The 27389-nt window shown below is 41.3% G+C and overlaps 1 protein-coding gene and 1 long non-coding RNA gene across 3 annotated transcripts in view; one reads left to right on the top strand and one right to left on the bottom strand.

The window, feature by feature from the left end:
• Positions 1 to 11572, top strand: part of LOC118571076 — a 31190-nt gene extending 19618 nt beyond the window's left edge. Inside the window, exons 2-3 of the long non-coding RNA XR_004943288.1 lie at positions 9765 to 9829; positions 11439 to 11572. This is a non-coding gene — a long non-coding RNA (uncharacterized LOC118571076). The remainder of the gene's footprint in view (positions 1 to 9764; positions 9830 to 11438) is intronic.
• Positions 3548 to 27345, bottom strand: Actr6 (actin related protein 6). 2 transcript variants are annotated; one of them, XM_036169970.1, is made up of 11 exons: positions 27214 to 27345; positions 23190 to 23307; positions 22013 to 22081; positions 20195 to 20318; positions 19019 to 19154; positions 18853 to 18909; positions 15312 to 15410; positions 15148 to 15226; positions 8585 to 8756; positions 6975 to 7113; positions 3548 to 5410 (listed from the first exon to the last, which is right to left on the bottom strand). In XM_036169970.1, exons 1-11 carry the CDS (start codon positions 27279 to 27281, stop codon positions 5281 to 5283), a joined length of 1191 nt encoding a protein of 396 aa, XP_036025863.1. In that variant the 5' UTR covers positions 27282 to 27345; the 3' UTR covers positions 3548 to 5280. The 2 variants fall into 2 exon arrangements, with proteins under 2 accessions (XP_036025863.1, XP_036025864.1); XM_036169971.1 differs by having other exon boundaries at positions 22000 to 22081; positions 27214 to 27305.
• Positions 27346 to 27389: the final 44 nt, after the last annotated feature.

Raw genomic sequence — 27389 nt, forward strand, 5'->3', positions numbered from 1 at the left:
GTCACACAGACTCAAACTTACCAGGCATGGTACCTGATGCCTGTAAATCTCAGTACTCAGAAGGCTAAGGTAGGAGGGTGGCCATGAGTTTGAGGCCAGCCTGGGTTACATGGTTAAGTCCCTTGTCATGTAAGGCTGCAGAGTGAGACCTATCTAAAAACAAAAGACAAAACAAAAAAAGTGGTGTGTGTGTGTGTGTGTGTGTGTGTGTGTGTGTGTGTGTGTGTGTGTACATAGATTTGTATTTATATTTAAGATTGAACCGGATAATAGCAAAAGTACCAACATGGTTTGAATCTTAAGTGCCCTGAGAGCTTATGTTCTGAATGTTTCCCAGCTAGTTGTGCTGTTTGGGGAAACTGTGAAACCTTTTGGAAGTGGGGCCTCACACTGGGGGAAGAGGGTTGTGTTTTATATAATTGCAATGTTATTTAAACTTAATGATGTTGTGTAATTTAAACTTAATGATGTTGTGTAAAATATTCAGTAATGGAACCCCAATTCACTTATTTATAGAGAAAAACTTACTTCTCTTAAGTGGTTCTTTTGGGTTCTTGGGAATGATTTCAAAACAGAAATCCCTGAACCAGCGAGTCTTTGCTACTAATGACAGCTGTATATATTACTATTATTAGGCTTAAAAGGAATTGAAATACTAAGAATAATGTCATTCAGTTTTAGACTAAATATTTTGGAGCAGGATGCTTAATGTAAAGCTTTTCTTTTTGTAAATAAATAAGTGCTTACCTTCTGGTAGAATATTAAATAAATGTCCACAAGAATTTATTCTGATTTGTAATGTTTGAACAATGTTTAAACTATGACTCACAGATTGGGGTTTAACAAAGATTCTTTGCTTGTTAAACTTCTGAACTTTCTCCATCTGTGTGCTTCCTTATCAAATCCCATTGAGCATGTAATCCTGCTAAGTCAGTTTAGTTTATAAGAAGCCTCCCTCCCAGTGTTTAGTCAGGATTCTCGACATCTATCATGCCTCGGGTTTTATCTGGCCGCCTTGGTCTTGTCTTCTGCAGTTTAGAGATTTTGGACTCCTCGTCTCTCCTGGGCAGTTCCATCCACTTGCTCTGCTGTATGCTGCCACATCAGAAAGCCCGGAAAGTTAGAACGAACAGAAGTACATTTCTTGGAGTTCTGAAGGCCCTGAGCTTAGGTTCCAAGACCCACATCTAGCAAGGCTCTCCTTGCTGCATCGTCCATGGCAGAAGGTAGAAAGTCAAAAGAAGCTCTATCTCAGAGGAAGGAGCCTATTTTTCTTTTCCTGAGACTCACTTTTATGATAATTAATGTCCTCAGCAAAAACAGCGTTCATCCTTTCATGAGGGCATGCCCTCCCCTCCATGACCTAATCATCTGCTGAAGACCCCACCTCCCAAGAGCACTTGCACTGGGATTACATTCCAACACGTAAGCTTCAAGAACACACTCAAGCCCCCTTCTCCACAATAAACCCTCTCTCCCTGTACCACAGGCAGAGTCCAATCCAGTATCTTTCCCCATGGCTAACTTCCATAGCAATAGTGCCTACACCTGTCATGATGGCCCAAGAAAGTCCCCTCTAACCATCACCACTGAACAGTTTTCTCTCTGCCACGTAAAACCAAATAAATAAATGATTTTCTAATTCAAAAATGTTCATTTAGAGGTGAAGCTTTTATCTTTCCAAATCCCATAAATCATGCAGAAGACACCCACATTCTCGGACTCTCTTATTCTGGAACTCCCTTTCCCCATTCTAAGTGGACTGGAAGTTTTATTTCTACTCATTGTGTGCCAGAAAGGTGATAGTACACGCCTTTAATCCCAGCACTCGGGAGGCAGAAGCAGGAGGATCTCTTTAGTTTGGAGCCAGCCTGGTCTACAGAGCTAATTCCAGGATAGCCAAGGCCATCATCGTTCCATCACGGATGTTTGAGTGGCTCATAAGGCCTTAGTACTCCCTGAGGAGCTGTAGACAGTTGATTGCTGGGGTACAGGGACCATATTCTTGTGGCGTTGATGGACATCTAGGTCATTTCCAGTTATTAGCAATTGTGAATTAAACAGCAGTGAACACGAATGAGCAAGTAGTTCTATATGATGGTCTTTACAAATATGCTCATCATGAAGTGGATCGATTTCTAGCTATCGGAGGGACGCCCATAATTATTTCCATATTGGCGACACCAGTTTGCACTACCACCAACAGTAATTGTTCCCCTTTCTCCACATCCAGTCTTTGTTGCCATTTATTATTTTTTTATCTTAGCCATTCTGACTGTGAGAAAAAGAAATCTCAAAGGAGTTTTAATTTGTATTTCCCTGATGGCCAAGGATGTTGAACATTTTTAAAAAATGTCTGCCATTTTTCTTTTTGAGAATTCTTTTTAGTTTCACACCTCAAGTTTTGATTGGGTTGTTTCCTTGGTGTTTAGAGTGTGGTTTTTATATCTGCACTACAGCAGCTACACCTGATCTGATCGCTGCCTCAGCTGCTGACTGTGCCTCCACAGCCACAGCCCAGCTGTTTCCACATAGGGAAACAAATGTTGTTTTAACTAAGTTTCTATCCTTTTATTTTACCAATAAAGACTCTGGGGCCAAATGCTGGGGTGAAAACCTGCTAGCTCAGACAGACAAAACAACAGCCGGTTGTCCTTTCTCCTAAGCTGATGTCCCAAAAGGAGAGCTCTTCCACCATCCCAAACCTAAAAGGACCGCCAAACTCAATCCCCCCCACTACTTCCTGTGTCTGTCTTTTCTCTATAGCTACTTCCTGTAAACTAGTTGCTTGCTCTGCCTCTTGACCTTTGGTTGACTTTATTTAATCCTGTTTAAGGGCTGGACCACACCACAGCTAGAGGCAGTTTTTTCCAATAAATAATGGCAATATCAAGTTCACAGTGTGATCAAATAGCCTGCAATATTAGGGTTTCTTTGTGTAGCCCTGACTGTCCTAGAACTCTGTAGACCAGGCTGGCCTCAAACTCAATAGATCCATTTGCCGCTGCCTCCCAAATACTGGATTAAATTTGCATATGTTAACTACTAACCCTGTCAGGGTTTCTCCCACTACCTCCACCCCATTCTGTAGGCTGCCTCTTAGAGATGGTGGCTTATGCTATAAAGCAGCTTTTTAATTTCACAAGGTCCCATTTATCAGTGGTTGGTTGAAAGTTTTTTCCTGTGCATCTAAGTTGATACATATTCCCTACTTTCTCCTGTAATAGATTTGGGAATTGGGTCTTATGCTGAGGTCCTTGATCCATTTGTAGTTTGGTACTGTCCAGGGTAAGAGATAAAACGTCTAGTTTCATTCTTCATGTAGCTATCCATCCTTGTGTTAAGGCATTTGCTTTTTCTATTTTTGACAGTTCTGACCTCTACAAGACCCCATGTGTTGTCTGTCACACATGTAGTCCAAGCAACCTATCAGACCCATTTGCTAATGTCACTATGTTGTGTGACACCATTTACGGAGAAGTATAGACAAGTGTCACCCAGATAGGGAACGACAACAGACCAAAGTAACAATATTGCCAAAGTCCAATTTGGTGAACCAAAGTATTTATTGGGGTTAATTACAGGAATGTGGGTGAGGGATACATAGAGGAGTATAGATGTTTCAAAGGTAGCTATGTCACTGAAAAGCCCACCCCAGAATGACTGATAACGCAGAAAAAGCTGTTATCTTGGAGTGCTCTACATAACTCACAGGTCAGAAATTATCTTCTCAGCAGGCATTACTGTTTACACATGCTGGGATGGAAAAGGCCTTGTGAATTTGCTAAGTTTAAGGGACTTTTTGAGACTTTTGAGTTGTTTAGTGTTTGAGTCTTAATGAGCCTCTTTAGTTCTTGAGTTTTAAAGAGCTTTCCTCAAGGACGACATGTTTTAACTCCAGGAAATTGTCATTTCATTGCTTAAACTGGAAAGCAATTGCTTTGGCAGTGCCGAGCTCAAACCCAGGGCCTTGAGAGTGGCAGGCAAGTGTTTTGCCACTAAACTTCATATCCTAATATGTTTACTGTGGGTCACATAAAAGAACTTTTAAAACAAAGCACTACGTCTTGGCAGAACAGTGGTGACCACAAACACTATAAACATCTTACTCTTTTAAACTTATACTAAGTAAAAAATAAACATTATACATACATATTTACTATAGGTCTTTCCAACTTTATTATGTACAAGTAAGAACAAACTTTAAATACTTAGAGGTCATTGCAGCCACAAACCCAGATTGTGGTGATATCCATCTGCTGGAATAACAGACCCTCCCAATGCAGGAGAGGAGAACTAGGTTTGATCTGGAAGTAAAAGTTTATGGTTTCTGCATCTTAGCTGTGGCACAAGTCATTTTTTTATGAACTTTCCAGGCTCTGAGTGTGGTAGCAGGAGGCAAGTGCTACTGCCTTTACACCCAGAATATCATCAGGAAGGTGAAACTTTACGATAAACCACCTGACAGGATTCACAAAGAGGGGGCAGCACAGATGGCACGGTATCAGAGTCGGCTGACTTTCGAGGATGTGGCCATCAATTTCTCCAAGGAGGAATGGGAATGCCTGGACACTTTTCAGAGGGATTTGTACAGAGAGGTCATGTTAGAGAACTACAGCAACCTGGTTTCTGTAGGCCTTTCTAGTCACCTGTCTTGAACAAAACAAAGAACCCTGATGGTGAACACAGAGGAAGCAGAAGGCACAGAACCAGATTTCTCAGGTGGTCCAGAAAGATAACAGTGTGTAAAGATGCTTCCCTTCAAATCCAATGACCAGAGTTTAATCCCCAGGACCAGACAGTGGAAAGAGGCTTCTGAAAATACCATCTAATCATATGCATACCACACACAGTCAATATTAAAACAACAACAACTTAGTTCTAAGAGCAGAATCTTATTGGGCTGCAAATACTTCAGCCAATCACAGTCAAAACTACTTTACAAAGGATCTTCTAGGCAAAACTGGCTGGTGAGATATTTAAATCTGTTTTCAAGGATGAAGAATTAAACATTTACTCTTCACTCTCTCATGACAAACAATGTATTCTCAGACACAGTGTAAGCATTGTTAGAGTAGTCTACTGAAATTGGGCTGAATTACGCTTTACTATAATAATACACTAACAACCTACCTAAGACACCTCTGAACATCAGCCATGACTCAGAATATTTATATAAGTTGAAGACTTTATCTATGATGAAAAGTATCACAGTACATAACCACCTTTAAAAGGAACTTTGAAATTAACCTTTCTAAGGCATTCATTCAGAAATGTTTCTTAAATATCAAATTTCTCTTCGCAGACACTGTGTCCATTTTCTTCATAATCTTCTCTTGTAACCACCATATCTTCAAAGTCATCATTTTCAGATATCAATTTTCCACCTTCCCAGGAGTAAGTAATAGGGCTGAAATAGAGATGACATACATGAACGCAACAGCCAACTCAGTTTACAGAACAAATGTCGATGGCAAACTAAAGCCGGCAAGTTCTGCTCAACTCAGTGGCGTCTCATTTCCGGTATAGCGATGAGCTCTCCCTCAGCGGTACAGAGCAGTGGATTATTTCCCCCATGACCCCTATTTTATGGCCCCTCTACTTGTGTGAAAACCCCAGTACATAAGCTGGAGATGAGTAAGGGGAAAAATGTTCCAACTCTGGACCAAAACCAAGTGAGGATGCGTTAACCTAATAATTCTCACAGCAAGCCACAGGACAGCGACCCACTGTAAAGCAGGGAACAGGGGGCGCCAAGGTTACCCTGCAGCTGTGCCGTGTGGACCCAGCAACTGTCTCCGTGTCCCGTCAGTCTGTACTGCTGCTGCTATAAAACACTGCTAATAACCACACAGCAGGACAGACAGGAGGCTCCCTCTTCTGGCCTACAGACATACGTGCCGGCAGAACACTGTATACATAATAAATAAATCTTAAAAAAAAAAAAAGAAAGAAAGAAGCGAACTATTGTTGGGCAGGTGAGGTAGCTGGCTCACTAGTAAGTTCTTGCTACCTCAGCCTGGAAACCTGAGTTTAATCCCTGGAACTAAGTAGAAGGAAAAAACCAACTCCTTAGGGTTGTCCTCTGACCTCCATACACATGCTGTAACACACTCTACCCAACCCCCCCACACATACACAACATAAAAAGCTCTTCTGATTCAGATAGTAGAACGGGGCTTTACTCTGGCCACTGCTATGAACTGACCATATGAGTCAGGGGCTCACAAGGTCTTCTCTCTCCAATGTCCAATGCAAGCCCATTCCCACAGCTCTACAGTCTACCTTATCTGCTTATGTTGAAAGGGCACTACCTGCCCTTTTTCATAAAAAATAATAGACATTAAAAGAGATTTCTTTCAGTTTTTTTGTTTGTTTTGCTTTAAAAAAAAAAAAAAAAAGTCTCACATAGACCAGGCTAACTTCAAAACTGCTAAGGTAGCTGAGCTTGGCACTGAATTCCTGCTTTTTTCTCTAAGTTCCCAAAGGTGGGATTACAGGCAAGCACCACCATACCTGTCTTTACAACAATTTTTAATTAAAAAAAAAAAAAATCTAGTCAACTCTAAAAGTTCACTGAAAACATTTAGAACTTAAAAAACTCCAAAAGATATGAATTGATATAGCTTATCTTAATAGTTTAATTCTTAAACTTCTATTTTTGATAGAACTCATCACAAGATGGTATGGCTAAGATAAATCTGGTGATAATTCAGCTTCTTTGCCTATAAAAATCCTTGGAACTAGGACTCACACATAAGGAAAGAGCTCATGTCACACACATGGTGTGTCCAAGGTTGTGGGTGGCACTTTACATGTCCTCTCTTACAACTCACTTAAGATTTCAACTTTCACTTTTGAGAGAAAGAAACAAGGATCCACTAGGGATGCAGCAGCCAGGATCCACGCAGCGGCAAGCTTTGAGCTCACACCTTCCCAAGGCTGGCTTCGCTTTCTTCTGCACCGACACTTACTTTTCAGGCAACACGACAGACACATCATAGTCTGTTGGCGTCAGACAGCGGACTTCTGAGTAAACCCGATCTCTGAATCCCGGGAAAAGTGAATTTCCTCCCGTCAAAACAATGTTCTTAAAAAAATGTGGCTGCATTTCTTTAAAGGAGAAAAAAGAAAAACTGTGTTAGAAAACCTATACTTGTCGGCCAGGCGGTGGTGGTGGTGGTGGTGGTGGCGGCGTACCTACACCTTTAATCCCAGCACTCGGAGGTAGAACCAGGCGGATCTCTCTGAGTTCGAGGCCAGCCTGGTCTACAGAGTGAGTTCCAGGACAGGCGCAAAGCTACACAGAGAAACCCTGTCTTGAAAAACCAAAACAAACCAAACCAAACAACAAAAAAAAAACCCCAAAAACCCTCCTTGTCCCTGGAAAGACAGCTGAGCACATAGGCAAGCAGCAATCGGGGGTTAGGGCTGGGAAACTACCTTGGGGTCCACTGTTAAGATTTAAAAGTTTTTCTTTGTTTTCACTATTCAAGTCTTCTTGTTGTTCAGACAAAGACAGGATAGCCTCGTTCTCTCGAATACTGGGATTACAGACGTACCACCACACCTAGCCACACTAGATTCGTGGTAAGGTGATGGATGGTTCACAGGTGGAGACACTAAAGACAGCAAAACATGACCTCACAAACCTTTAATATGGAAAATTAAGGTGGGTGAGCTACTACTGATGATATATGCATGGAATCCATATATAAATAACTTTCTGCACCAAACATTTGGATATTTATCATCCTTCTCTCCTAAAACCAAGGGGTCTTTCTTAGAGACCAGATTATAAAATTCTGCACTAAAAAGGCCCTCCTTGGTATTTTTAACCTGTTGGTCTAAATTTCCATGTTCTCAAACTAAAAGAAGGTACATCTGTTGCATAATACTAACCTTTGATGGGGAAAAACACTCAATCTACAGCCTTTAAATAAAGAATCTAGGTATGAAGGAACACACTAGAGCTATGTGATGGCAAACACCAGGCATCATAAGGTGAACCAATATTAACCCTCAGAGCAGCCAGGAGTGGTGGCTCACGCCTTTAATCCCAGCACTCAGGAGGCAGAGGCAGGCGGATCTCTGAGTTCGAGAACATCCTGATCTACAGAGCCAGTTCCAGGACAGCTAGGGCTACACAGAGAAACCCTGCCTCAAAAAACCAAAAAAAAAAAAAAAAAAACCAAACCAAAAAACTTTTACATTTCAATTCTATGTAAACCTGGGTTAAAACTTTCAATGGAGCCCTGAAGTGCACACCTAGAATTTTAACATTCAGAATCCTGAAGCAGGGAGGTCATGAGTTCTAGACCAGTCTGAGCTACATAAGATGACTGTGCCTCAAAAATAAAAATAAAATGAACAGAGCAATTTAACACTTGAGGAAAAGATATGTCCGTGCTTAAATAGACCATAATTATTTATGCGAAATACACTTTATAACCCAGAACCAATCAACCAAGAATCATTTAAGTGCATTATAGGACCTGGAAAGTTCTGCTGACAATACAGGTGTCACTGTTTGATTATGGTTTTCAGAACTCCTCCTCCCCGCTTTACTCTAGTGTTAACATACCTTCGGGTAGGTTCTGAATTGAACAAACAATCGCCTCTGGGATCCCCATCTCCTGAATGCCGATGTCACAAGGGTTAAAGAGGATCTCTGGAACAGCAAACCTCTCGTTGGCAAGACGAAGGGTCTGCTCCCCAGATTTATACTTCCCACTCAGCACCATCTCTTCTCTCGGCTAGAGTAAAGGAAGATAAGGAGTATGAGCCACATTATTTTGTTCACATGACAGATAATAGTTAGAATACGTAATCGTAGTAAAGTAACCATGTTATTAGAAGTCTCAAGATTCCCAAAAGTTAGAAAAATGTTTTCTCTCCTGTTGTCATAGCATACAAATAAAAAAAAAAAGGAGGATTTCTGAGTTTGAGGCTAGCCTGGGCTACATAATGAGTTCCAGGATGGCTGGGGCGAGGGAGCATCTCAAAAAAAAAAAAAAAAAAAAAAAAAAAAGGCCTACTGTGGCCATCCCACCCTGCAGCCAATCTACCAGCTTTACTCTATGTTTTTAAAAGAAAGGAAAGGAGAACACAGAAGAGGACACCAGAGTTGACCTGTAACTATGCAGTGATTCCATTGCTAAATAAAGACTACGTAAGCAATGACATCTATATCCTGTGTTACTGCCCTGTGGCTGCCCGAGCTCCTGCAGATGGTTCTATACAGACAGACAGACAGACACACACACACACACACACACACGTAGCACTAAGTAGACTTGGTAGGCTTAAAAAAAAAAAAAAAGAGCAGGGCTGGGGATTTAGCTCAGTGGTAGAGCACTTGCCTAGCAAGCGCAAGGCCCTGGGTTCGGTCCTTAGCTCTGGGGGAAAAAAAAAAAAAAAAGAGAGAGCATGCTTTGTTGGGAAGGAAAAGGACAGGGAAGAATAGGAGAGGAAAGAAGGGAGATTCAAAAATACATTATATGTATGTGTGAAATTCTCAAATAGCATCAAATCGATTTCCAAAAAGTTAGGCAAAGATTCTGTTTAATCACTGAAATGTCCCCTATACTGCCAGCTTGTATGGGGTCTATACAGCAGACACAAACTTTACATGAACTAGGTCCACTCTCTCCTTCACGTTCTGCTAGCCTACCCACTCGGTGAGCTGGGGCCCCAAAGGGGCTAGAAAAAACAGTCTCCTCCTGTACCATCCGTGTCAGCCTTTGAGTCATCCTTTCTTCCAGATTCAGCTAGAGTCGCTCACTTCGTCCAGCTGACAGACCCAGTTTCCACCGTAACAGGGTATTACGTAAGTATAAGCATACCCAAAAGATGTGCAAATTTATGTATTACTAACGAGATATATATACATGTTTTAACAAAAATCTTTGTGTTTATTTGTTTACACATGTATGTAAAATTTACATTTATATATACAAAATTGTTTCCTTCCTACATACGTGGTCCTTCCAAACCTATGGTGTTCATGACATGGCTACTACCTAGTCTACGGTAGCTGTTTAATAAATTCCTGGACAATGACATGCAGAATCATACATGCCATTAACTGCACTAGACATTTTATGTGCATTATTCCACCAGTTTCACATAACACTACCACAGGTACATTGTCGTTTCACTCATATAATTAGGCTCAGGAAGGCCAAGTGACTTAGCCCCAAACATACCAGAAATATTCCTTTACATCATAACCTGGATATGAATGTTTCAGCTTACTAACATTTGGGAACACTCTGCTCATAACAAATTTTAAACAAAACTTTCCAGATAATTACACAACATTCCTAGGAAAACAAGGAAACTATAAATATAAACCACTTCTAACCCAATTACATAATTTTTGTAGCAATTGTGTCATTCTCCATAGAATGATCATTTGTCTTAGGGTAGATTGGGAAGAAATATTCTTTTACAAATGAACTTACAACTAACAATAAGCCGGGATGGTGTACACACCTGTAATCCCAGCACTTGGGAGGCTGAAACAGGAGGACTGTGCAAGTCTGAGGCCAGTCTATGCTACAGTATGAGACCCTGCTCAAAGCAACACACACACACACACACACACACACACACACAGAGGCATGCATGCATGCACATGCTGACATTAGATTCAATTTAAGGATAACTCATTTTGTCAATACTGGAAAACTCCCTGAAACCAGCGCAGACTGGGGGACATGAAAGGTTTATAGCCTGTTTAAAGCCCTGACTTCAGAGGAGGATCAGGCTGGCTGACCAAACAGCCAACTGGGAAAAGAGCCAGCACTCAGTGTCCTTCCTGAATGTTGGCACAAATGCCATCAGCCACTGAATATTTAATCTGGAAGTACAAGTAGTTTCTGCTTAAGAGTACAATTCCAAAACTTTCTAGACAGACAAATGAAGAGATTTATAAGGCTGTGGGGAGCTGGTCAGGAAAACCCACAATTTACTGTAAATACATTTATTTCTAGTACCATTAAAGAGACAATCAGTTTGTGTCATAATGGTTCTGCAGAAAGTGGTAATCACTAATGTTAAAGGAATATTCTCATTTAGGTTTGACAATTTATACTTTAACAGGCACCCTCGGAGAAGAGATAATATAAGAATTTCTGTTGTTTGTCACTGACCTAATATTATTGACCTTATTGTGTCTATATGTTGTTATTGTTCCTTCTACCAGCAAGACAAAAATCAAAGCTTCAGGTTTCCCAAGCTCTCTTGACTACTGTACCCCAGTTCAAATGAACAATATCCTAAGTGTGGTGGTTTCAATAGGACTGCCCCCATAAGCTCAGATTTGAATGCTTTGTTACCAGAGAGTGGCACTACTGGGAGGCGTGGCCTTGTTGGAGGAAGTGTGTCATTGGAGGTCAAATACTCAAGTCAGGCTCTGGGTCTCTCTCTTCCAGCTGCCTGCTGATCCACATGTAGAACCCTTAGCTGCCTCTCCAGCATATCTGCCTGCATGACACCATGCTTCCCGTCATGATAATGAACTAACCTTCTGAACTGTAAACTCCAATTAAACCTTTTCTTTATAAGAGTTGCTGTGGTCATGGTATTTCTTCAAAGCAAAAGAAACCCTAACTAAGACACTAAGTATGAAGGCTCATAAACATTTTTCTCATTTCACGCAACAGTGTTTTTCTAATTTCATATTTTTTTTTCCTAGCAGGAAACAACGAAATAAGTACTAAAGAAACTGAAATTTTATAATTAAACTTACTATATATTCAATAACTTTCATATAAATGACTAAACATGATTGTACATAGGGTATAAATTTTAACATTAATCAATAAAGAGTAAACCATTCTTGGGGGCTAGAGAGATGGCTCAGAGGTTAAGAGTACTGGCTGTTTTTCCAGAGGTCCCGAGTTCAATTTCCAGCAACCACATGGTGGCTCACAACCACCTGTAATGAGATCTGGTGCCCTCTTCTGGCCTGCAGGCATACATTCAGACAGAACACTGTATAAATAAATAAATCTTTTTTTTTTTTTTTTTTTTTTTTTTTTTTTTTTTTTGGTAAGAGTAAACCATTCTTTTTAAAAATATACTTATGCCAGGCGGTGATGGTGCATGCCTTTAATCCCAGCACTCAGGAGGCAGAGCCAGGCAGATCTCTAAGTTCGAGGCCAGCCTGGTCTAAAGAGCGAGATCCAGGACAAGTACCAAAGCTACACAAAAAACCCTGTCTTGAGGGGGAAAAAAAAAAAAAAAAGCAACTTTACATTCTCATCTGGTAAAAGGTACATTATATCTGAAAATCACTAACAATTAGTGTGGGAACCTAGGAAGCCATGTGTGTATAAAAAGTGGATGAAGCCCTGAGTGCGTACTGTGGACATGACACAGCCATGTCAAGGATCAATGCCTCAACACATAGGAACTGGCAAAGCCTTCCCCACATGGTCAGGGTTGAAGTGGCAAGGCCTTCCTTCTCCACATGGTCAGCATTGGAATGGCAAGTCCTTCCTTCCCCACATGGTCAGGGTTGAAGTGGCAAGGCCTTCCTTCCCCATAAGGGTCAGGGTTTGAATGGCAAAGCCTTCCTCTGATCCAAGCAGGAGTGATTCCTAACAATTGACCAGTGTGTGCAAAAACCAGCAACTACAGCTTCCTCCACTCCGATGTTTGCAGCCAGAGACTGCTGTAACAGACACCTCCCAGCAGTGCTGAAGAAACACACTGAGGTTCCAGATTGCTGTGGTAGTTAGCACCACTTCACAGTGTACACAGCCTAACCTACCCCAGCTAGATTCCCACTCCCTGGCCACCCGACTCAGGTCAAGGCACCGAGCCAAACAGCTCACAGCAAAGAAGTCTATGCAAAGTTAAGAAGTGCAAGCCTAACTAGACTCTGGTCACAGGTCAACAAAAACCTGCATACAACCCTAACAGCACTCGCTCCCAACCCCCTGCAAAGACAAACTACTGTTCACCTGTGAGAGCAACCTCAACAATGCAGCCCAGCAAACAGGTGCTGCTGGTCAAGGAAGAGAATGGCAGAGCTAAGATGATTCTGATAATCTAATGGCAGGTCACTCACAGGGCAGGAGAAAAGTTCTTCAAAAGAGAGATTCCTAGTTGAGTGAAAAAAATGAAGTTTTCTGATGTAGGAACTAAGAAGAACTAGTAAGAAGAGAAACCATACAGGTTTTAATGTTTATTTACTTTTTAATTATGTGGAGATGTGTATCGGGAGACTATGCACATGGGTGCAGGTGTTTAAGGAGGCCAGAGGCCTCAGATCCCTAGAAGCTGGAGTTACAGGGAGTTGTGAGCCACCTGACATGGGTGCTAGAAATCAAACTCGGGTCCCCTGGAAGAGTAGTACATGCTTTTAACAACTGAGCCATCTTTCTAGCCCCAACCATACAGATTTTTAATGCCCTCATGACTTCAGGGATCTGTCAGGTTGGGAGAAACTAGAAATCACTGTGACCTGTGCAGTCCCCAACTCTGCGGAATCAGACAACTTTACCATGTGTCTCACGTTCTCCACAGCACCTCTTTAATCATTAGATTATAATTATATACAAAAATGTGTAAAATTAGATAATGTGTAAAAATTAGACATAAAAATTAGATATAGGGTTGGGGATTTAGCTCAGTGGTAGAGCGCTTGCCTAGCAAGCGCAAGGCCCTGGGTTCGATCCTCAGCTCAGGCAAAAAAAAAAAAAAAATTATATATATATATATATAAATGATCAAGTGTGTCTAATGAGACAGCTCCGCAGTCTAAATGTTTGGGACAATTTTCCTTCCTGCAATTTAATCTGTATTTCACCTCCACAATATGGAAAGAGAAATTTCAGGCATGCTAAGTACCAATACTCACATAAAAAACAAATATCCATTAAGTAGCTTGATGCAACTTTACAAATAAATTATTCCTTTTAAAATATGATGTTCATCATTCCCATACTTTTGAAACTGTAAAACTAGGTTAGTGTTGTTATACTCTATGTAGACTGAAGGTATGCGTACCTTTCTATAGACTGCTTATTCAACATTACATTTTTGGGTGAATCCATGCTAATCATGTAGTTTTACTTTGTTTTCATTACTATTTATTACAAAAATATACTAAAAATTGTCTTCCTTATAGTAGATACTTAGGCTGTTGCCAATTTCCCACTATTCTAAATGAATACTATCATGTCTCCTTACATGTCTAAGTAGAAATGTTTAACTTCCTAAGAGTCCTTATCAAGCCATTAACTAGAAGGTCAGATTCACAGTCAGCAAACACAGGCCAGTCTTTTCTTGAGCTGATCAAAGACAAGGGGAAATTATCTTGATATTCAAGATAAACTGCTGCTGAACACTGGGAATATGCAATGGAGTCTGTCCTGCACAACAATCTGATTCTACTGGAACAAACATGAGTAAATTCAGTCTTGGGTCATCCACAGTAATTATTTTCACAACAGAAAAATATCCAATTTCTAACCAGATTTAAAGTATTTTTGTTGTTGTTGTTCTTCGAGACAAGGGTTCTGATCAGCCTGTGGATCAGGCTGTCTTCTAACTCAGAGATCCGCCTGCCTCGGCCTCCCAAGTGCTGGGACTAAAGATGTATGCCACTACCCCTGGGCTTTTACAGTATTTAATATAATTCAATGACCTGTTTTCTCTAAGATTTATCACATATGTTATCATTTGACTTCTTTCTTTTCCTAAATAAACTCATTAATTAAATTTATGCACTTCTGCCTAAAGACTGGCTACAAAAGGGACTGCCTGAAAGAAGGCAGACACTGTCAGACTGTCAGTCCAGCTAGATGTGAAATGCTCTGCAAATCTGGCTGAGGGCGTCACTTGAGAAGATATTATGGAAGATTTTGTTGTTTTTAATTACCTTACAGAGGCTGGAGAGATATAGCTTAGCAGTTAAGAGAACTGGCTTCTCTTCTAGAGGACCTAGGTTTAGTTCCCAGCACCTATCTATCTACACAGTGGCTCACAACTGTAACTCCAATGCCAGGCGGTCTGACCACCTCTTCTGGCCTCTATGGGCGCTGCATAAGCATGCTACACAGACACACAGGCAGCAAAATACCCACATGCGGCAAATAAAAATAGAAAACAAAAAAGAAATCTAAAAATTACCTTACAAAAGCCCTTTTTAATTGTACTGAAGTCAGGTAAAACATAGTCAATCATCACTGTATTATCTTCTCCTTTTAGCCTGAAAAATGAAATAGATTCATAAAAATTGGTATTTGTTCACATGAAAATCAACTTCCCACGTAACAGATTACCATTATACATACTTTGCGATATCCATGTCTCTGTAAAAATCCTGAGACACATAGCATACATCTTCTTTCACTTGATTAATCACATGAGTTTCATCCATAACATGCAGCTGCCTAAAAGAAACAAAAATATCTATGTGAGGTCTGGCAAGGTGTTTCAACATATCATGACACTTGCCTTCGAGCTTGATGAGTTCGATCCCTGGGGCCTACAAATTGGAGGAGAGAATCGACTCCCACAGGTTGTCCTCTGACCTTCATGCAGGCATGCACATGCATAATATACCATGCATCCCCCCAAACAAATGTAGTTTATAAATAAAATTTGAAATGAGAAGCAACTGAACCTAATTTTAAAGTACCACTTAAATTCCTTTTAAAGATTATTTTATGCACATGTGTATTTTGCTTGCATGTTTGTCTGTAAACTTGTGTGCCGTGCTCACAGAGGCCAGAGAAGGGAACTGGAACTAGAGTTATGAACAGTCATTAGCCTACAGTAGGTGCTGGCAACCAAACCAGGGTCCTCTGGAAGAGCAGCTGGTGTTCTTAACCACTGAGCCATCTCTCCAGCACCCAACTTATTTTTCTACGGCTGGTGCATGGGTGCGCACGCACACATGCACACCCCAATCTAGAATTAATATAAAAGTGGTTTTTAGGAAACATTAAAATACTATGTGTTTTGTCTGTGTGTCCAACAGTTTTACACTGTTGTCCAGGTTGATACATGTCCTAGTTAGGGTTTCTACTGCTGCTAGGAAACACCATGACCAGAAAGCAAGTTGGGGAGGAGAGGGTTTACTTGGCTTACACTTCAGCATTGCTGTTCATCACTGAAGGAAGTCAGGACAGGATCCTGGAGGCAGAAGCTGACACAGAGGCCATGAAGGGGTGCTGCTTACAGGTTGCTTAGCCCACCTTCTTATGGAACCCAGGACTACCCAGCCCAGGGAAGGTACCACCTACCATGGCCTAGGCCCTCCCCCACTGATCACTAAATGAGAAAATGCCTTACAGCTGGATTTTATAGAGGCATTTCCTCAACTGAGGCTCCTTTCTCTCTGATGACTCTAGCTTACGTGAAGTTGACACACAAAACTACCCAGTACAGAACAGAAGCCCAGGCTGGCTCTGAACTCATGGAAATCATCCTGTCTCAGACTTTTGAGTGCAGTGTACAGGTATAGACTACCATGCCCAGTTTGAAATATTAAATTCTTGAATGTGCGAAACAAATCTTAACCTTACAGAACATTCTCACTTTATCATATTTCATCTGTACAGTGTTCTTTAAAGAGCAACTGTTAGTTCAGTCATGTACAAAGGAAGAAAGCCTTCCCTAACACTGCCTTTTCTGATCATGAAGTATCATGAGTCAGTGCACAGAACATAGACGATCTGAGGAGTAAGTCAGAGACAATACAGAAAACGGGAATTTTTTTAATGAGGTCATTTCCTTTGAATATTTGTATTTGCACATAGACTTTATTATAGCTACATGTTTATCTTATATTTCCAATTAAGTATTACCCCACAAACATTTTCCTGCTATTACTCTTTTTTGTTTTCAGACAGGGTCTCACTGTGTAGACCCTGGCTGTCCTAGAACTCGCTGTGTAGACCAGGCTGGCCTCGAACTCAGAGTTGTACCTGCCTCTGACTCCTGGGTGCATGTGCCACCATGCCCAGCTAATTAGTCTGCTGCCACTGGCGGAAAGCTGTAGAGCTAAGCCACCATGAGGCCAACCTGGGGGAACTGAAGACATAAGGAACCTCCCAGATTAACTTGATTATCTTTCATAGTTTGTTAAGCTAACTGAAAGCTGACCAACACAATGTAGAGCATTTGTTTCAATTTGTCTCTAAGATTTATGGCTAGCTCAATCCTTTGTATTTCTAAAGCTTTTGACTATATATGAGGTTTAAAGCTTTTCTAGACTTAAAGCCATCCAAATCTATCCTGAGGACCACTGAGGTGGCTCACTGAGAGCATAAAGGTACTTGACATAACCCCATAGATGAGATCAATTTGAGATCACACATAACTGGAGAGAAGTGACTCCACAGAGCTGTATACACACACACATACACACACACACACACACACACACACACACACACACACACACACACACACACACTAAACTAAACACAAAACATCTATCCTGAGAGTGGTTACTAGAGCCTGGCAAGGGTATGGAGGAGGTGGAGCAAAGAGAAGACAATGCATGTGGTGGCTAGGGGGAATAACTTCTAAAGCTTTAGAACAATAGGACGACTATGGTTCAAAATACTTCAATTTTTCAAAATGGGCAGTAAAGATTTTTAAAATTCCCAACCCAACTAGGTGATACCCTAATTATCCTGATCTGTATAAAGAGAGATAGATAATGATATATGTCATATACATGTATCAATACACAGTGCCCATTGACTATGTATAACTACTTTATACGTATTTAAAAATGTAATAACATACATACCTTTAAAATCTCAAATTTATTCTTATTTGTTGTGTGTGTGTACAAGCAGACACACACAGGAGTGTCATGGCATGGGTGTCAGAGGGCAACTCTGTGAAGCCAGCTTTCTCCTTCCATCACTTGGTCTTGAGGATCAAACTCAGGTTCTCAGAATTGCGGGCAAGCACCTTTTCCATCCACGCCATCTTACTTTGCCAGCCCAAACTACAGTTCAAAAGAACCTTACCCTGTTCTTCTGCTCAAAAACTTTCTGCTCACACAGATGTGCTCACATTTACATTTTATTACGTCATGCTCATGATTTGCATACATTACTGTAGGCTTTTGTTCAATTATTTTAAGTTGTTCATAGGAAAATGCATAATTTGCACACTTCGTTACTTGTGCTTCAGATGTATTTATTTTTAAATAAGTCTTTCGCGGAGGATGGAGTTGAGACAGGGTCTTACTACGTAGCCCAAGGATAGCCAGTGAACTATGTTGCCCAGGCTAATAATGAACTCTTGATCTCCCCGCTTCAGCCTCCCAAGTGCTGGGATTATAGGTATGTGCCACAGTGCCCACCCCTGTTACCTTAAATCCTCATTGGCCTTAACCTTTTCTCCCTTTCCAATTTGCTTCTTCTCACCCGATTAAGGAAGGGAATTAATGAAACATTCTGAAGTCAAGCCCAGCCACTTGGTTCAATGGTACATAACATTTACATGCTGGAATTCTGTCCAGGAGTTTTGAAATTTAGACTTATACTTTAGGCAAGGGAAGACAGGTTTAACCACAGCAAAAAGAACATATCGATGTAATTAAGAAAAAGCATAGCAGCTGGGCGGTGGTGGTGCACACCTTTAATCCTGGCACTTGGGAGGCAGAGGCAAGTGGATCTCCGAGTTCAAGGCCATTCTGGTCTACAAATGAGTTTCAGGACAGCCAGGACTACACAGAGAAACCCTGTCTTAAAACCCCCACCCCCTCAAAAAAAAAAAAAAAAAAAAAAAAAAAAACAAGAAAAAGGAAGTCAACCTCTAGTTGGGCATGGTGGTGCCATCCTCCCCAAGTTCAAAGCCAACGATTACCTGTAGGATATGATCTCTTTTAGATGGTTCGTTAAGAGCTTTCCACCCACGTTTATCCTAAAAGGAGACAATTCAACTTTGATTCAGTTATCACACAGTTCACCCTAATAAATAACATGAAATGGGCGTAATATTGTAAGTAAAATGAAAATTACACATAGCTCACCGAATAATTGCTTCCTTTTTCTTTTTACTTCTACAGTAAGGAACTATGTGTGTGAAGGAATAACCACTATCTACAATGATGCAGCATAACTCAGAAGGATTATCTCGGAAATATCTGTGTGCACTGAGAGCACCAGCTGTTAAAGGGGAAAAAGGAACACATTAGACTGTATGATTATTTTAAGACAGGAAAAGGAAAGCAGCAAACTAACGCAAACACAATAGCAACAAAAGGCTGCCTTTAAGCCAAGTGTAGTACTGCACGCTTTTAGTCCCAGTACATGGGAGCCAAGAGTTCCAGGGCAGCAAGGACTATAGAGAGACCTTGTTTCAAAACAAAACACACAACAAAACCACACAAACAAAAAAGCCTTTCATTTTTAAGAAAATTGTGAACTCATAGTAGTATTTATAACTTTTTTTTTTTTTAGATTTTAGGTATTATGTATGTATGTGTATATGAATGTATTTAGGTCTTTTGAGACAGGGTTTCTCTGTGTAGCCCTGGCTGTTCTGGAACTTGCTCTGTAGAGCCCCTGCCTCTGCCTCCCCCGTGCTGGGTTTAAAGGTGTGCACACCACCGCCCGGCTTAGACTTTCTTTTTATTTGGTGCACGTGTCTGTGTGTGAGTGTAGAGTGCAGGTGCCTGCAGAGGCCTAAGCACTGGAGTTAGGAGTGGTGGCCGCTGCCTGACACGGGTCCTCGGGAGGGCAACAGGCACTCTCCCACTGCGCCTTCTCTTTAGTCCTTTCACAACTGTCTTAAGTCTCAACGCTGAAACTCAGAAAGTCACACTTACATGGCAAACTGTCGCCGCTGGCTTGTTTGGGAAGAAACGAGCCAGAACTAATTCTACAGGTTAGGTGGACCTGGAACTCACACCTTAGTCTCTTTACTTTATGATGGTAGACCATCACTCAGTTGCTTAGGTTGGCCTTGAACTCACCTCTAATCCAGGCCAACTATACCACCACCACCCCCCCCCCCCCGGCGCCCCAAACTGCCAGAATTATAGGCCTGTACACAAGGCCAAACTAAAGTTCTATGCTTCAAGTAAACATTCCGTTTTATTTCCTTCAGACCTGAAAACTGCCATCTACTGCTCAGGATCCTAAGTTTCTTTACCCCATTCATAACCATACTCATAATTTCATTTCAATAAAACTCTTTAACTTACCATTTACTCTTAATACTGCTTGGAACTGATATTCTTCAAATAGAATTTCATTCATTGATTCTTGAATTGAAGTGAAGTTAAAATATGGTTCTGTTATAATAATATTAGTATCTAAAAAATCAACCTATGGGAGAAAAAAAGATCCCAAAAGTTTTATAATCTATATGGATAATCATCAAATTTGTTTTGTAAGTGTCATATGTGTGTGTATATGTATGTGTGTGAATATATAATAAAATTATCTTCATAGTAATAATACTGACTATAATCCTCATTTAATACATGAACCAAGTCATACAAAAACTGAGTATGTTACCCAGGTTCACATAGCCACTTAGGGCCATAGCTAATATTTCAACTCAGGAGAGTCTATCTCAATAAAATAGAAACATAGGACTGCCAAAGTATCAAACTGATAAAATACAAAAGGACTGATGTGGCTCCCTGTTTGGGTTACTGTTACTTTGTTATTCACAGAAAAAAGGCAAGAAGTTTCCAGAGACCTTTCTGGAGAAAGGTCTACAGAAAACTCAGCAGGATTCACAGAGCCATGTTTGGTCTATTATCCTTTGCCTTTTCCGTACTGGTGATTCAAAGGTCCAGTTCTGGACCAGGACACCACCTCCCCAGTGATGCTGTTCTCATGACAGTGTCTACAAGCTTAGCTAGGGTCCTTGGTCTTCAGTGCTAGCCTGATTGATGGAGACGGTGGTGCAGCTTCCTGGCAACTGGATGTCTTATTGGATTTTTTCTTTGGGCTTTTTGTCCTTTCAACATATTCTTGAGGTAGATTAAAACTTGAGCATCCTCTCAGTTGGTCTACAATTATAGTTGTTAAAAACGTAAAACCAGGGCTGCAGAGATGGCTCAGCAGTTGAGCACTGGGTGCTCAGGTTCAAATCCCAGCCAGGGGATGTGATGTCTTTATTCTCTGTGGGTACGACATGCCTGTGGTGCATAGATATATAAGCAGGTGAAACACCCCTACACACAAAGTAAAATAGATAAATGGAAAGAAAAGAACCATGATACTCTCAGGGACTGGAGAGATGGAGCAGTGGGTAAGAGCTCTTGCTGCTCTTCCAGAGGACTGGAGTTTAGTTCTCAGTACCATGGCTCACAACCCTCTGTAACTCTAGCTCCAAAGGATTCAGCACCTTCCATGGCCTCTGTAGGTACCTGGACACATGTGGCATATGCTCACACAGATAGATACATACATACACACACACACACTCTATAATAAAAATCTTTAAAAAAAAAAAGTCTTACAACTGCCATACATTCAGATGTATGGCAAAACATCTTGTGAAACAAAAGGTTATGGCATACGCCTGGTAGAGTGGAGGTATCAGGCTGAGGCGGCAGCTGAGTGCTGGCAGAGTCACCCAGCACACAAATGTCATGGGTTTGATTCCCCGGCTAGAGAAGGGAGAGTAGAAACAGGAAGTCAAAATTTCCAGATTATCTGCACTCCATTTAGGATTCAACTTGGAGGTTTGAGTTATTTGCATTTTCTAAATAATTAGAACACCATACTAGGTGTGCTGGTGTATATCTTTAATCCCAGCACTCAGGAGGCAGAGTTTGAGGCTAGTTCTACATAGCAAGTTCCGGTCCAGCCAGGGCTACACAGTAAGACACTGCCTCCAAAATTAAATAGATAAAACCTAGGAAAATCTACATCCAAGTGCCTTAAATGTATACAATTATAAGTTTATAAATATAAACACAGAAGTTTATAAATGTAAATTCCAATTTTTTTCATTTGAATTAAGATACAGAAGTAGAATTTTAATACATACTCTAACTTGTTACCTGATACATCTCTTTTCCAAAAAGATAATCCCAAACTTGTCGTTGGACATCCCAATTCACCAAGTAGCCCTAAAAGTTAAAAATAAAACCAACAACAAAACCCTTTAGTTAGAAATATTTTAGTAATGTTTAAACATAAGGTTAAGGGTGATGCTTCAGGGAGTGGAGGAGCTTGCCTCACAAGCCTGGCGACCTGCATTCCATCCCCACAACTGACAGAGACAAAAGAGATCTGACTCTAGAAGGCTGTCTTCTGATCGCCACACGCAAGCACTGGATGGCATGAGGTCCTGCTCATATCATACACTCCCCCATACAAACTTAAAAAAACAAAACAAAAAAAACCAAACAGATTAACCTGTTCTAAATCCCTGAGCTCTAGCTCTGGCTGGTCACCTTTTCCTATCTAATGCTGTACAACTGTCAATCAATAACAGAGGCGCTATTGTCTTTTAAACATTCAAAAGCTTCCAATGAACAATAACTAAGATGTCCAAGGTTCAAATAGCACACCAATCTATAAGGCATGTATACCACCTATTTTAATACAAATAAAATTCAGTATTCTAATGAGTAAGTAAATCATGGTTTTTACTAAAACAATTTAATTTCAATTTATCATTTTAATTAGATTTTTGTTTGTTTTTTCTAGACAGGGTTTCTCTGTGTAGCTTTGCATCTTTCCTGGAACTCACTATGTAGCCCAGGCTGGCCTTGAACTCAGAGATCTGCATGCCTCTGCTGGGATTAAAGGTGTGCGCCACCACTGCCTAGCCTTTTAATTAGATCTTAATTACAACTGAAACAAACTTTTGTAGACACCTGAAAATATTTTCACGTGTACCCTGTAGCTCCAGCCCCAGGCTGACACCTGTGACCCTGACAGCAACTGCCTCACCTGCATATACACACATGTGACTGAAAATACCCAGTTTGATCCCCAGCACCTGCAGTGGCTCACACTTAATCCTAGCATCCCTAGGATGGGGGAGGGGAGAACAGGAGAGTCCTGAGGAAGCTTGAGTCAGCTGGCCTAGAGTACACAGCACAAGGCAGAAACTAGCTCTATTTCAACAAGGTAGACAGTGAGAACTCCGGAAAGCTGTACTCTGACCCCCCCCCCACACACACACACAATTATAGGTTTATAATACCAGAAATAAAACAATCACATTACCTTTTGAAAAGGAAGAATGTAAAAGAGTCCTGAAGGGTCTTTTATTTCATCAATCTGGTTAGCAGTAAACGTTTTAAGACGCGCTGTCTTTGATCTGAACTGACAATTGGGAATAACCCTAAATGCAAAGAAATAAAGAATTATCTTCCAAATATTTAGTTCCTAGCACTCAGTCATCACCCCTGTGTTAAAAGACTACTACATTCATAAACTAGTGTTTCTCATTGTCTCCAGGTGACTAAAACAACGCCTTTGGGTTGTTGTGTTTAAGGCGCTGGGGTTCAGCAGGTTCTGCACTGAACCCTGTCTTTCTCAAAGGATCTTAAAGAACCTGTAGAGATGGGTGTGGTCTTGCTGTTGTATAGAAAAGGGCCAAAGATGTGGTTGGTTTTCTTTTTTCCTTTTTATTTTAACTCATTTGGAGAATAAACAAACAAAAACTGGAGAGAATTAAAGAATGGACTCCCTGCAGCAGACAGAGAACTCAAAATAGACGTCACTGAGCCAATTTTGTCTTTCTAAAGAAGTGGATTGAAGAATAATCCACAAGTATAGCATGGAAAATATCAGATATTTTACTATTTTATAACTACAACTTAGAACAGAGGCTGCCGTACAAAGCACATTGAAGATTCAAAAAGAGATGTTCCCTTAGCAAGACTGAAGCTTTTGGTCTCTAGCTGGATTTTTTTTCCAGCTTTAAAGTAGACATTCTTAATAAAGAAAAAGCTAAATTCTCAATCACCACCAGTACTCCACAGAGTACAAAATTAAGAACTACTTAAAACTGATTTGTTTGCTTTTATTTTCTGTGGCTTTGTTTCATGAGACAGGTTCTCACTACTGGAGCTCTACGATGCCTGGAACTTGATATGTAGACCAGTCCAGCCTCAAGCTGCCTCCCCAGTGCTGGGATTAAAGGCATGCACCACTGTGTCAGGCAGACACTACCTGTAAAGATGGATACCCGTTGTTGTCCCTTTTTTTAAACTGTTGTTGACTTTGAAGCCACAGCAGTCAGAATCAGCAACTGCAACTCCCCACTACCAGCAGCAAGCATTAGCAAGGGCCATAACTGGAGGGACATAGCCGGGGGGAATTTTGTTCCCTCAGGCTCCAACTCTTGCAAAGCTAGGAAGGGAGGGAACTTAACTAAACCTCTGTCCCTCTAACGAACTCAAGATTCAAAGGTTAAGGTGGAATTCTGCCTTCAGAGAGGCTGAATAGCAAGTAGCTCACCTCCTCTCCTTGCTCGCCTCCTCCAAAAAGCCCAGATGCTTCTCTTCACCCTCTACTTAAAAACCCTTTTTCACCTGGCTCCTCCCTACCACTTCCTGTCAGCTAGTTGCTGACTCTAACCACAGGTGAATTTTATTTAATCAAACACATCTTTGCACCATTAAACAAATGTCTCAGAGCATAAACAAAAGTAACACACCTTAAAACAATATTCTACAACAGTGCTAACCTCCATGAGCTCACAATCTAGACAGGAAGACAAATCACAGCCAGGATCATGCATGTATGCATACACTCATATACACATGCTATTGAGATATATCAACACTGGGTTTTTTGTTGTTGTTGTTTTTCCTGCCTGTTTAAATGTTCTTGGGAGGCATAATTTTAAGATCAGCATAGTGTTCTATTGCCTGTAAGCCCAGATATTTGGGCACCTGGGGCAAGACCATCATTGGAGCCAGGAGCTGGAAACTGGCCTGTACAACCCAGTGAGATACTGTCTCTCAGAAGAAACTGGTGTGGCTCAGTTGTAAAGCACCTTGGTTTTCCCCTAATGCCAAAAAGAATGCCAGCAACCAAAGAGAAGCTGCTCTGCCACCATGCTAATAGACTTAGCCAAGTTGCTACTCTTGACTAGATAGCGTGCGGAATTCCCTTCATACACTTGATTTTGCTAACTGTACAGTGTCTAGAAACAAAGCTTAACATTCCTGTACTTACTCTTCTGAAGTATCTCTAAGTAATTCCTTAAGTGCTAACAACATTGGCTGTCAAAGAATACGAACGATAACATGCTCTGACGAACGTTTTCAGAGAAAGTCACAATTTATGTTCACAGTCTTCTCAATGTCTTTATTATATAGTAAGAGAAAATAAAAACTATCACAATGAAGATGGACAAGACAAACCAACAGAAGGAAAAGAGCCTAAGAGAAGGCACAAGGATCATAGACCAACTCACTGACACACTAAACTGGAAGTCATAAGCACCCAGGACCTGGTGCAGGCTCTGTGAGTTCATCTGAGTTATGCTCGTGTTGATTGGAGGGTCATGTTTTCTTGGCGTTCTCCATCCCCTCTGGCTCTTACACTCTTTCCACCTCCTCTTCTGTGGAGTCCCCGAGCTCCAAGAGGAGGGATTTGATGGAGACATCCCATTTAGGACTGAGTGTTCCATCACTGTGTGATGTTGGGCTATGGATCTTGATTTCTACCTTTAACAAGATTATCAGAGAGCCAAGAGTAGTAAGTCATGTCTATAATTCCATCACTCAGAAGGCTGAGACACGGATGGCATGTGTTTGAGGCCAGCCTAGACTACACAAAGAATTCCAAGGAAGCCTAGGCCACAGAATATTTGTTTCTCAATGAAGAAATACAAGGGGGAGGAGGCTGTAGTTCAGTGGTACAGCACTTGCCTCAAATTTGCTAGGCCCCTGATTCATTCTCCAGCACATTTAAAACAAAACAAAAAAGAATCCCTTTCTATGTGTTCTTCACATGCATGTGTCTGTTTCCTTCTTTATGTGTATGGGTATTTTTCCTGGATGTGGGCTCCCAAGGACTGGCATTGCAGACAATTGTTAGCTTCCACGTAGGTGCTGGAATTGAACCTAGGTCCTCTAGAAGAGCAGAAAGAGCTCTTAACCATAGAGCCATCTCTCCAGCCCCATGTATCTGGTTCTCACTGGGAAAAAAAAAAACAACAAACTTACATAGAGCCTTATTTTAATAAAAGTCTTCCATCAGCACTGAAGCTGTAAGAATTCAGTCAAACAGACTGGGCTAAGTATTATAATGTATAATGAACCATACAAGGGTTCAATACCTAGCGCTAAAAAAAAAAAAAAAAAAAAAAAAAAGGAAAAGAGCCGGCGGTGGTTTTCATGCAGCTATAATCCCAGGCAGAGGCAGGCAGATCTCTGTGAGTTCGAGGCCAGCCTGGTCTACAGAGTTCGTTCCAGGACAGCCAAGACAGTTTCACAGAGAAACCCTGTCTCGAAAAACCAAAATTTAAAAAAAGGGGGGGAGGGAATTATTCAGTTAGATGCCCACTTTAGGCCTGAAGTAGTGGCCCTCAGCTGTAATCCGAGCACTCAGGTGTGGGCGGAGGATCTGAAGTTTAAGATAACCCTGGATTACACCTGGCGCTAGTGCTACCTGGCAGCTGGGATGTGACTCTGTGGTCGGGTACTTACCTATGCAAGGCCCTGGGTTTGAACTCTAGCACCGAGAAAAGCTTATTATTTATTCAAACATACATTTTATAAAACACGTCTTAAGATGCCACTGTAGTATTGTTCCTGGTTTTACCAACCAAGTCATTCAAGTTGGTTGCCCAACGCCTTCAAATTACCTGCATTCTAATGTTGTTGAACGTTTTACCATTTTGGCGGTTGGGGAGCATTGAACCTTTTGGGGGATCCGATGAAAACCTGCAATTGCATTTCTCCAAAAGGCAAGCATGCCCCCAAACGTTGGCCACTATTTCTGAAATTTCATGAACTTTGTCTCTGGTTCCCTCAGTCAACCTCGAGAACCCTATTTCCTGTTATCAAACGAAACATACATTCCACTTCCGGAACCCCGCAGCCCTAAACGAAAATCAAAAGTCCCTTTCAGTGCAGAGCAGCAAACCCCCAACCCCAGCTGCAAACTGAGCATCCCTGGACGCAGGCGGGAGCCGTGCGAGGGCGTCTGCGCATCACTCAGAGTCGGAAAGCACAGCCTGCGAAGCCACAAGGCGTACACGTCCTGTCCCTCGGGGACGACGAACACTTACGAGACATTGTCATGACTGTAACCGATTTTGGCGTTGTAAGCTCCGTTATCCAGCACTAAGGTCGTCATTTCGGGACCGCCACACCGCAGCCGAGCGGCTTCTACCCGCTTGGGTCTCCTCTGCGCTGGCTTCTTCCGGTACTCTATGGTGTGTGGGGGCGGAGCCGTAGCGTAAGC

Source organism: Onychomys torridus, chromosome 20 (assembly GCF_903995425.1).
Source record: "Onychomys torridus chromosome 20, mOncTor1.1, whole genome shotgun sequence".
In the NCBI taxonomy this organism is placed as follows: Eukaryota; Metazoa; Chordata; class Mammalia; order Rodentia; family Cricetidae; genus Onychomys; species Onychomys torridus.